The 12,235-nt window shown below is 40.6% G+C and overlaps 1 protein-coding gene across 2 annotated transcripts in view; it reads right to left on the bottom strand.

Annotated features, from left to right (window-relative positions):
- ralgps2 (Ral GEF with PH domain and SH3 binding motif 2) overlaps positions 1 to 12,235 on the bottom strand; it is a 75,509-nt gene that overhangs the window by 31,029 nt on the left and 32,245 nt on the right. For both annotated transcript variants that reach the window (XM_085397875.1, XM_085397876.1), the window contains exons 6-9: positions 7,078 to 7,161; positions 4,129 to 4,218; positions 3,933 to 4,025; positions 3,251 to 3,377 (exon numbers count right to left, since the gene is read on the bottom strand). In XM_085397875.1, the coding sequence (XP_085254001.1) occupies positions 3,251 to 3,377; positions 3,933 to 4,025; positions 4,129 to 4,218; positions 7,078 to 7,161 (394 nt within the window). The remainder of the gene's footprint in view (positions 1 to 3,250; positions 3,378 to 3,932; positions 4,026 to 4,128; positions 4,219 to 7,077; positions 7,162 to 12,235) is intronic.

Below are 12,235 nucleotides of genomic sequence, written 5' to 3'. Positions count from 1 at the left end.
TTTGCTAGAGATCAAGGATGTGAGCTTAGACAGGAGGCAGCAATGTCTGCCAAACCTAATAGTAGGTCAGAGATCAGACTGTTGCGCATATACACAGTTCAGCACAAATGTGTCACTGTAGAGCCAACACATGGCTCTTTCTCCAGACCGTTTATTGCCAGTGATAGGCATCACATCCAAAAATAATGGAAATTGAGCACAGTCACAAACATGTCAAGAAGCCATTCAAATAAAGTTTAGGAAACAAAACCTTTTGGTAAGAAAAACAAACAAACAACAACAACATGGTAATTTCAGCCCTCTGTTCTAAGTTGGGACTTTAATTTACGGCAACACTCAAATTCAGCAGGTTCTGTGTTTAGACACCAGAGAGGTCAATATGCGAACATCAAGAGAAACCAAACACAAATTTATTCCTTAAGCACACCCAACACTTAGCTGGGAGTGATGCTCTGGAACAAGCACTGCGACTTTCAGTCTCCTGCTCATTCATTCCCGTTTTCTCCACCCTGGAGGAATCGGGAGAATTTACGATTAAGGGAAATGTGCAGGAGCAAGAAAGTGGCAATTTCTCTTTCTCTTGAGCGCCAGGTTGGCTCGATCCAGTCCTGAGGCAGCCAGTTAGTTGGTCACACATCCACAAGCATCATAGACAAGTTTATACTGTAAGGAAAGACCATGCAACTCCCACATATATGCCCTAGAAATCCCCACCCCAAGACAGAGCAACAAATGACGAATGACAAAAGCTTACCGAAAAGTAAGTTTCCTTTTGATTAACATATACACAATGACGACACAGTTTAGATGTGCATTTGTCTTATTGTTTTACAGACATCCATGATGGAGCAGTGTGGGAAAATGGGTCACCTAAACTTTCTTTAATGGCAAACAGACTCTTGCGCGCTGCGTATTTCCTTGTGTCTGTTTGTTTGTGCATACTTGAGTGTCCAAGTCTGAATCACACAGAGGTAGCTATGATACAAGGCTGATTGAAAGGGGGGGGACTGTGGTAGGTTTTAAAAAAGTTATTTAGCCAACCTGAAGTCAAAACAAGAACAAACAGTTCAGCTATAAAACCACACACATGGCATGAACGTTTTCCTTGCAACTCGTAAGGGATTCCTGTGTGATGTCATACCGTGGAGCCAGAGGGAAAAAGGAATATGAATGTTCAAGGGAAGGAAAAAACAAAACCTTTTTAACATGTCCTAGTGATTCATGTGTTTGTTCCTGCTAAAGGGAACTTTGATTTTTCATAAGAGAGCAGAAAATTTATGCTCAACATTCACCATTAAGCCAAAGGGAGGGGGGGGGGAAATCAATGATGTGTTACAAAGATGCGAAAGCTTCTGAGGAAACAGACAGCTTACTGCTTACTGACTGACAAATGATTGTCGTAGTGACGTAAAGACAAACGCAGGAGGGAAGTTTGGCTTTTCAAACCCAGACGCTTGTCATTAAAGTAACCTTTAGCCCATAAAGATAAGAAGCTGAGTGCAAGGCATCTTAATGGATACTAAAAGTAAACTAGGGATTATTTATTTTTGTTTATTTTAGTGTTTTCCATTGAAATTTTTATAGACGATGATAAAAATCCCAAATATGTGAGTCACTAGAACCATTACGGCTACTTCTGCAGAGAAGGGCTAAATTATTGAGCAAGTTCAAAGTTATTTAGAAATGCATCTTCAATCCTTTTGGTTATATGGTACACACTGTGTCAAACAGAGGTGATTAAAAAAATACTATTGCTAAATAAAAAGTTTTTAAAATGCACAACATCTAGTCTCCCATGGTGTAACAAACTATTGAGATACATAAGGTTTGATGTTACTCAAGAACATTACTCACACTCAAATGTTGGAATAAACCACCTTGCACCTGTTGTACAAGCAAATACAATAACTCTCTAGTCACCCATTTATTCCTCGCTTTATATCTACATGAATCAATTTTTAATTTACAGCATATGAGCAATTTGGATAAAACATGTGGTGTTGTGTTGAGTCAGCAAAAATGCTAAAATGGAAATCTGGACTTCCAACTGCCTTTTTTTTTTAATCCAAAGTTTATGGTTGGAAATAAAAGTGCTTTCAAAGCAAAAATCCTACATCGCATCAGCTTCTCTAGCTTAAACCAGACCAACATTAACTTTTATTTCATCTTTTGCCATTGTTGATTTCTAGAAATCAAAATCAGGCAAAAGTGCTAAGCCTCATCATTTCTTTAGATTTTGAAAGGAAAATTGGAAATGGGTGTAGTGATTTTTTTTTTTTTTAAATGAGCAAACATAAGTGGAAATACAGTATAAAAAGACAAAAGGGGTTTTGTCTTCAAAAATCCGTATTTGGTATGACCAGTTTTATTCTTAAACACAGTCTGAACTCTTTTAGCTCAGCTTTCTGGTAATTTAAGTAGTCTTCAGGGATAGTTCTCCAGGCTTCCTAAAGGACTGTTGTACCTCTTGCGCGACCCCGTCGTACATACCGCAGATGATCTGAATGAAAGCTTTCAAGTTTGGATTCATCACTCCATCAGACCTGTTGCCACTGATTTTCAGTCCAGTTCATGTGTAATTTGGCATGCATCAGGCGTTTCTCCCCTTTTCTCTTTCTTAAGAATGGCTTCTTGACAGCCACCCATCCACTGAGACCATTACTAATGAGGCTTTGGCAAACAGTAAATGGATCGACTGAAGGGCCAGATGTACTCCACAGGTCCTGTGTCAGGTCTTTGCTGGATTTGTATTTCCTCATTTCATGACTTTCAAATACTGTTCATCTGCTGTTCATCTGAGATATACGTTTGACTAATAGCTCTTTGGATATCAGCTTTGGTGAATAAGATACTGTCAAATTGTTATCTTTAAGCACTTTTCTACAGGCAGAGTGTCACAGCAACACAAAATGTGTCCCCATCTCTTTATATATGTCCATCCCTTGGGTTGGATGCCTTTTTGTGCTTACAGGGTTCATAGCTCATTGGTTGTACCGGGGGGGAAAAAAAATCCATCTGAACATAGTCTGATAGCAATTTAACAAATTTTTCCTCCAACTACCATTTCTTCCTCAACACAAGAGAAAAAAGCTTTATTTCTTGGAAGTAAAATATAAAGAAATGAGGGGGGGTGCAAGCTTTTTTGCACAGACCTATATTAGACTAAAACTTCACCTTTCGTAAGAAGGGGGGGGGGGGGGGGGGTGCAGTAGTTACCCGCTATGCATGCATGTAGATTTGTGTCTGTTACCTAGGTATGGTATGCAAGAAACCATGCTCTGGCTGCTGATGTAGTCTCTCAGGCGTTTATAGTTGTCTTCTTTGGACATCAGGTAATCAAGCCGGTCAAACGTTGCCTTGTCCTTACGATTAAGTAACTACACACGAAGACAGGGATAAGGAGGGAACAAATTAGGGCTAAGATGTACAAGTGGAAAGATTTTACCATAAAAATATTTTTAAAAGAACCTCCTGTGGTTTTGCAGACCAGAGTTCAAGAAATTTCCAGCATTACATCACAACATCATTATGTTATTATGTAACTTCTACATCTTCGCTGAGAACACTGACAGACATGTTTGTAAAACAGACACTGATTTAAAATTGAATAATGAATTCAAAATGTTCACCATCCATAAAGATCGTGTCAAGTTCGTGTACAGATACTTGGCATTTCACTGAGACGCTGACATCTTTCTAAAAGTAATCAGAGTTCAAGGGAAGTGTATTTGTTAACGTCTCATTTTCCTTGTGAAATTAAAGTTTCTGAAAGTTTTAACTCTTTTATTCATTACGCCATGTCACTTGTGCTACTTTTATTATTCTCCATTTATGTGTCCAGTGTTTTGGTGCAGGCTTTGGGGAAATTCCTGCTTATTGACAGCACTCTACTAATAAACTTGTGACATCAAAGCACAGCAAATATTACTCACCGCCCAAGTTTTGGTTAGCCTGAAGATGGGAGCACTTTGTAACGCTGACACCACTGCCATTACCGCATGGAGGTTGTTCATGTCACACAGTTTCTGTGAGTAGTAGTAGAGTACATCAAACATACATGAAGTTGAATTGGTACAGCAAACATTCGTGTGGATAAAACAAAGTCATGTCCTGGGTGGACTTGTGTACCTTGGCAGTGCGAATATACAGACTCAGCACCTCGGCTCTGATCTTCAACGTCTGTGCATGGAGGATCTCTCGTACCACCCAGAAACTTGTCTAGAAAAGAAAAGAAAACAAACAAAAAAAAAAATACTCACAAACAAGGACTACAAATGACCAAGTATTACAGAAAATCCCTTTCAAGTAGGGACAAAGGGTAGTTCTGCTTCACAAAATCTCCTGATTTTGAATCGAGAGCCAAGACTTGAAGACCTGTGTGACAACTCTTAATTAAAACGGTTATAAAGCAGAGCAGCAGAGCGCATGGCAAACTGCAGAAACGCTACATTAGTCAATTGGAAATTAGCTCTAGAGTAAAAGAAAGACCTTCAGAGAAAAATCCAGCTGATGCACAAGGGATACGCACGACAACTCCTGATACTTCAGCTAAGAAAGCAGGAGGAAACAGGGAATACGTGTCTTTAGAGTAGTTGGCTAGACCGAGAATGATGTCGGAAACCTGTCTCTTTAGGGAGAGCGCTGGCAAACCAGAGCTCTGATTACACATGCACGCAGACAGACAAGTCAGTGAATCAATCAGTGTTTAAGCTCCTGGGAGAAGAAGAGAATGGAAAGAGGAAAAGGGAGAAGAGTAAAAGAAGAAGAGGGGTAATGGGAGGGGAAGTTAGCTTCAACGCCACAGGGCTCTAAGGGCTTCAAAGCCAACAGCTGTCTGCACATTGTGTTCTGATAAGAGACGAAGACTGACCATCCCTACTGTTTCGTCGAACACAAAACTCTTTATCTCTTTCAGTTTCTGAATTACTTTCTGACTTTTCCACTTGCACATTAACTGGCTTTGCCTATGTGGTCAACGTTCCTTTTTGTGTGTCTCCATCTACAAATTCAGTGTGTGTGTGCGGCAGCTTCACTGTGCTTTTAAACAGTCAGGCTGTGCATAAATCCTAACCTATAGCTGTCTCTGCAGACTTTTTCCTGGAAACAGCACTGAGACTTGTTTCAGAGGTGAGGTGAGGAGCTCAGGAGTGAACAGATAAATTCATTCTCCCTCACCATGTCCTGTCTTATAAACACATATTACTATAAGGTAGCATTGACAGGAAACAGAGCCATGTGCTTTTAATTTTCACCGTTTCACATTAAGCTTTATGGGAAAGGATGATGAAAATGGACAGAAGACACACAGCACAGATGGTGGACCCCGACTCCACTGGCGTCCACTTTAATATTCATCTACTGCTTTGAGGAAATGACCTCCCATAAAGAAGCAGCTCCCACTTTCAAAATGAAAAACTGAAATCCTGTTACATTTAACTTTCGCCTCATCTATGCAGTAGAAAAGACTTTCCAGTAAATGACTAAATTTGATTCCAATCTGGGAGCAAAGCATGCTGTAGCTTCACATTTAGGTTCCTCAGCGGTCTAACTTGATATCTGAGGTCAATCTGAACGGAGCATGGCTCCAAAAATCACGATCCCTTTGGGGTTCGTTACAGAGCATGTGCCTGTGTCTGCTTTGGCCTCAAAAACTGTGCAATGATGAGATCACTCATGACAACAGCGCTCTAGATAGTTGCATTCACAAAGTGCTCAAGTGTGCCTGAGAGAGGGCTTCCCAGACAGGGCCGTGTCTGTAAGGGTATGCCTTGAAACAACGATGATGTTTTCGGGACTGTGTTTATGACCGTATCAATGCCTCCAGATGGAGCTACAAGGCCCCAAGATCTCAATAATCATAAATAAGAGGAAGCAGACAGATCCAAACATGAGCTGATATGTGGAGTGACCAACTAATGACCTGAGGAGAGAAAAATAAAGGATCGAGACCAAGATTTGGCTAACGATGGGAACCGCAGCTGATGATGGTATGATCCAGATGTGCTGCTAACGTATGTTCCATAGTAAAGATGAGTTCGGGAGGGGAAAAAAAAAAAAAAAAAAAAAAAAAAAAAACCCCAACAATTCTAATTTGTTTAGGTTCATGACCATTACATCTTTATTAACCATCTGATTCCTTGTTTATTCAATAAAAAGGTCCCAATTTGTCTCTACAGAAAACTAAAGAACAATTAAAGTGCACTCATCATATTGTATCAAATGAGCTAGCCAATTCTTTTCTGCTTCACTGGCTCCGAAAGCAGTGTGCCAACAAAACAAAGACCGGAGGACAGAGAATATGGCTTTAGCTCAATTACGGGGCTTTCTGGGACTCTCTGTCCTCCCAGTCCAGGTTCCATTATCCAAAAAGCTCATTTTCCTTGGCTGCCGGCAGCTGTGTGTGTTCAGCTAACATCTTGAATCCCTGTTTGGGGTGTGCTATACATGGAGAAGTTTCCACAGCAACGCATTCCAGTTAGATAATCTCATATTAGTACTGGAGGGCAGTAAAGAGGGTCCCAGAGGAATTTGGCAGAAACACTGGAAGTGGATTAAAGGGCACCGCTACCCCTTGAAGCATTACCAACAACTTCCTGTTTGATGATGTCACGGGGCACTGAGGGATCAAGCCAGACGCACTCCTACAAGCACACATGCAAAACCCCATGAATGCCAGAAAGAAGGAAAAACCAAGGACAAGAAAAAATGAAGGGGGAAAAAAAAACAAAAGCTACTTTTCCTCAAAGCAGCATCACCTGGGGACCATTTATGATATATATAACTCTGTCAATAGCAGGGAGGTGACATAAGGGACTATAAAGAGCTGCCATGACAAACAGTTTAAAACAACCACCTCTGGGAAAGCAAAGTTGATGATTTGGTACATGGAAGAATGAAAGCAGGGGATGCGGTGGAAAGAAGAACTTTATTCCCTCCATTCCTGGATAGCCAAGACACATAAATCTATAAACTTAGAGCAGGACTGTTTCTCATCCTTTTTTCCTTCTTTCTCTGTTGAGGCTTTAGAATGATTTGAAATAAAAGGGCAATAAGTGTAAATGGTGATCCCCGTCTCACCTGGTTGAACCTGCAGGTAAAGGCCACAACATTTGGAGCAGAGCTGTGCTTCTCCTTCTTGTTCCAGCCACAACTTGACAGCTCCTGAAATCACAGAATCGGGGAAATAAAGATTATGTAGCGAGTCACAGATCTTTTTTTGCATACGCCAGCATTTTATTTGATGTATTTAACAGTCTAGTCAGGGTCACACTGTGGGGAGAGTACCAGAGGTAGGGAGCACAACGTAAGAGGAGAAAAACACAGATGAGAACGGGAAAACCGCTGAAGACAAGATCGAGGCAAAGGTTCGGACAGATTAATGAACTGCTGCCCAAAACAACATGTTCTTCATCAGTAAAGTCTGCGCTTTCCACTGATACACGTTTTCATCTAGACGAGGATCTTCAAAAATAATTAGTCTCCTGAACAATAAATTGATGGATACAAATTACCTGCTGGTAAAGCTTATCCATGTTCTAAACTCACCGCTTTCGATAACAGACAAACAACACCTCAAGGAAGGTATTAGCAACAAGCATTCAAGGATTCAGTGAAGAACGAGGACAGCATGTTGTAAACAATTGCCTTTGACAACAAATGAGTGTAAAATGAATAACGTCAACTTTTCTTTAAACTGATGCAAAATGTGTGCCTCTCAATCCAGATGAATATTATCAAAGACTTAAAAGGATTCTTCGTAAAGGGGTGCAAAGACAGTCAGGACCAGACAAAAAAACAAAGTAGCAAAACAGAAAAAACTTAAGTGTTAGCTTCTAATCATTGTTTTTCTAGTCATTTTTCCTCTTTTTGTGTCATTAAAAATAAATCTGATGCTCACTTCAACCAACTGATGGCAGTTGTGCCGTGGCAAAACCAAAGCACAGAACAATGGTAACAATTTAAATTAAGACATTTTGGTGCAAAGGTGCAATTGTTGCACACTGAGGATTTAAATAAGCACAAGCAATGTATTTTGCTGAGCTTAAAAACATAAAGACACTAAAATGTAAAAGTACTGACACACATGTAAGAGGATGTAATTAGCACTGGAATGGCTTTTGTCATCGTGGATCATTTTAATGTGGGCAACTGCAATGCCTGCTCACTGATTTTCTGTCAAAACATTCTCAATTAATCACTTCAGCACAAAGAGGAGCAGCAGCTTCAGCTGCTTTGGAAAATAATTAGGGTACATGTTATTGAAAGGGAAAAAAAGTGATTTTTGGAAGGTAAACAAAGAAAATCCCCTCCTAAAAGACCAATTTCTTTCTGAATACCAGGCCAGAGTGAGTGTGGCTTTCTGCTGATGTCCTCAGCGATTAGGTAAAGCTAGAGACCACACACTGCACTGCAACAGGAACCCGGGACCTCGTATGGCCCCTGCAGGCTGTCCACAATCCAGGGACACTGACATAACAGTAGGAAAAATGTTGTGCAAGCTCTCCTGCTAATCCCTGCCAGCATGGCTGAGTTAGGCTACAATATAAGCAGCTGAAAGAGACTGCTGCTCCCCCACACAATACCCCCTGTGAGGCAGTCAGACTGTCTGGAAGTAGCAATCTCCACCCAACTGCTCGCAGCTCCCTGAACTGGACCGTATCACCGTGTCTACTTCTAAAGAGAAGCTGTGCTCGTTCAACGGTGAGTCTCCAAGCTGAATCCGCCGGTGGGAGCAAAGATACAACATATCAAATACAGATGTTAAAAGCAGACACTCGTGCGTGGGCGAGGTGATGCTTGGGATCCATTTTGCCTGAGTCAGGATGAGGATACAAGTAAAGGAAAAAGGAGTGCAATGGAGCAAAGATGCAGGCACAGCAGTGAGGCTGTAAAATAAAACACTGCAGAAACCCTAACACAGCATCTTCCCACAAGGTTTTATTAGACCACGCGGGGACTCCGGTGTGTTTAACTGTGCCGTCCCCGTCACAGGATACAGCTAAAATAGTGCCCTAATTGTTTATTTTACATCAGTCCTTTTCAAATAATTGCTTCCTTGTGTCCTGACATAATGCCAATCATTTTTCTCTCCTTCACTTCCACATAACTTTGGTGATGACTCCTAAAACAAACACACAGTTAGGAAGTGGTAGCGCTAGTGTGCTCAAACCACCACTTGCCCACCCAGGTAGGCTGAAGACCTGAAAAGGGGGCATACAGACAGACGTTGGTGTTTTGTCGTCACTCGGGAAGGCGACAAAATTTAAACAACTTGTACAAAACCTTCATCACTAAACCACCTGGGCCAGTCTTCTAATTTAACCACCCATCCGTGTTTGAAATCATTTAAGTCCAGTTTCCTCATGTGAGACCATTAGGCCATTAGGATTTTATTCCCTTTATTTTTCCTAGGTCCTTTATAGCCTCATTACACACTAAGGCACCACAAACTCTGACAACAGTTGAGTGTTTGGAGAAGGGCTTTCACAAAGCAGCTCTGGTAAGGAGAGGGTTTAAAATTCTGCAGTAAAAGAGTGCAGTAAAAGAAAGAAAAAAAAAAAACCGTCTGCTACGCCAAACCACAGACAGCCTGTCGTTTCCACATGCTGGTCTGGCTGAGCAGCATTTTCATTAAAGCGCAGTCCCGTGGGGCTGATAGGAGCCAGATACATTTACATTGTTGGGTCTGTACACTTAAACTAAGAGCTGTTAAAGAAATCTGAAGTCACCTCTGGCTGAACGATTGATTATACGACCTACAAGTGACAAACAATAGCCGAGGTGGTTTAAAGGGCATCATCAACCAAAGACATTAAAATAAATGAGACACCATCATCAGCCACAACAATCTTAAAACTTCTTAAAAAACGGACCATATACATCTTCATAATCACCAAAGTTTGACTTGGTTTGTTTAGCAAAAGCTAAATAAAACGATAAGCTGCTGCTTGGCCACCATTCGCGATGAGCTCGCGTGAGCTATCACAGCACTTCCTTTTTTAAAATTCTTTTATCTACTGGAAACCTGTGTCGAGATGCAAGGAAACAGTTAAAGCCCACAGGCCAAGAAAGGAAGAGCTGATGAAGATGAGAAACAGAACGGAAAGAGAAGTAACATGAGAAAGGGGAGGCAGTGAACCTGAAATGAAGCTTGATAAAAGCAGAGAGGAGACTGTAGAGATAAGAGTTTAAGTGACAGGAGGGCCGATACTGGACTCTGGTTGTCTGTGCGCCGATCGAGAGGTTAGAATCTATTGATTTGCTATTTTGTTTCTGTTGTCTTAAGACAAAAAAATAAAAAAATAAAAAAATACATTCATCTCAGACAGTCATGAACTATAGACTTGGCAGGAACTCAAGCCAGCAGCAGCAGCCCCCATTACCTGGCTATGCACACACCGTGGAAAGAATTACTTTTCTAAAAGTACATTTATTTATGTAATTCAGTACACGCATTTTATGCTTTATTATACTCAAACCAGAAGAAGCCGTGTTGCTATAAAGAAGACATCAAACTGTATTTGTCAAAGATGATATATGCTTACACAAAAATCAAATATAATTAAGACCATATTGCAGTAAAACTGGACTAAATCATCTCTGACAATGGAAAATTTGTCCATGTGGTTCTTCTGTCTCTACTACCAAAGCATTATTTTCTCCAGCTTTCATTGTGATCAACATGTCCAGATCATCATGCTGACAGGCTGCAGTGTAAAAAAGATTTCCCCCGGCGTTTGTTGTGCAGCAATAAAAGTTTAATCTCTACATTACATTACTGTGCAGATCTACAGGGACCTACAGAAACTTTTACGTGATGCTTCTCTTATAGCAGATGACACACAAATATATATCACAATGTCACCAGGAGACCAAGGCCCTGTGCAGGCTCTTGGTAAATGCATTGAGGAAATCAATGACTGGTTGTGCCACAATTTTCTCCAGCTAAACAAAAACAAAACTGAGGTAATAGTCTTTGGCGCCAAAGAAAAACGATTACAGGTCACCAGAGAACTTCAATCTATACATCTAAAAACCACAAACCAGGCGAGAAATTTGGGTGTAGTGATGGATGCAGACCTAAACTTAGAAAAACACATTAAGACAATAACAAAGTCAGCTTACTATCACCTCAAGAATATTTCAAGGATAAAAGATCTGATGTCTCAACAGGACCTGGAAAAACTAGTCCATGCATTCATCTTTAGTAGGCTTGATTACTGTAACAGCATCTTTACAGGTCTACCTAAAAAAAATCAGTCAGACAACTACAGCTCATTCAGAACTCTGCTGCTCGAGTCCTCACTAAGACCAAAAAAGTGGACCACATCAGTCCAGCTCTGAGGTCCTTACACTGGCTGCCTGTCCGTCAGAGGATAGACTTTAAAGTTCTGATGCTGGTCTATAAAGCTCTGAATGGTTTAGGACCAAAATACATCAGTGACCTCCTGACCCAGTATGAACCTTCCAGATCCCTCAGGTCATCTGGATCCGGTCTTTTATCAGTTCCCAGAGTTAGAACCAGACACGGAGAAGCTGCATTCAGCTTTTATGCTCCTTATATCTGGAACAAACTCCCAGAAAGCCTCAGATCAGCTGAAACACTCAGTTTATTTAAATCCAGGTTGAAGACTCACCTGTTCTCAGCTGCATTTGAATAAAGCACCAAATCCACACTTTTAAGCTTAAATTTCAAAACTTACATTAACTACTGATTTTATCTACTGTTCTGATTTTATCTGTTTTGATTTTATATACTGTTTTGTTTGTTTGTTTGTTAATTAGTTAGTTAGTTTATTTGCTTGTTTTAATCAATTTTAAATCATGCTTTTTGTTTTTGTTTCTAATGTCTCTGTAAAGCACTTTGAATCACCTTGCTGTTGAATTGTGCTATACAAATAAACTTGCCTTGCCTTGCCTTATAGTTGTAATTGTATGGACAGCAAAAGGGGGGGAACGTTTTAGAAAATGTTACTTTATCTGGCATCCAGGGCTGGAAGAGACTAAGCCAAGATAGGCCTGAGAAAGACAAACATAACTTGCATCCAACTACAAGTCAGCCTGTTCTGAGGATTTCTGCTCTGGGTTCTCAGACGTGAGGATCTGACATACTTTTCAGCGGTACGTAAAATGCAATCTGATAGTTCCCTGAGAATTGGAGCAAAACCTGCCAGCCAAAGCCACAAAATTACGTACTTGGCTGTTGTCATGACTGTGTGTTAAAAACAAAAAGGCA

Source organism: Rhamphochromis longiceps, linkage group LG23 (assembly GCF_057381845.1).
Source record: "Rhamphochromis longiceps isolate RC_006_pf linkage group LG23, R_longiceps_female_GT1.1, whole genome shotgun sequence".
In the NCBI taxonomy this organism is placed as follows: Eukaryota; Metazoa; Chordata; class Actinopteri; order Cichliformes; family Cichlidae; genus Rhamphochromis; species Rhamphochromis longiceps.
This window is presented reverse-complemented; position numbering and strand designations above follow the sequence as displayed.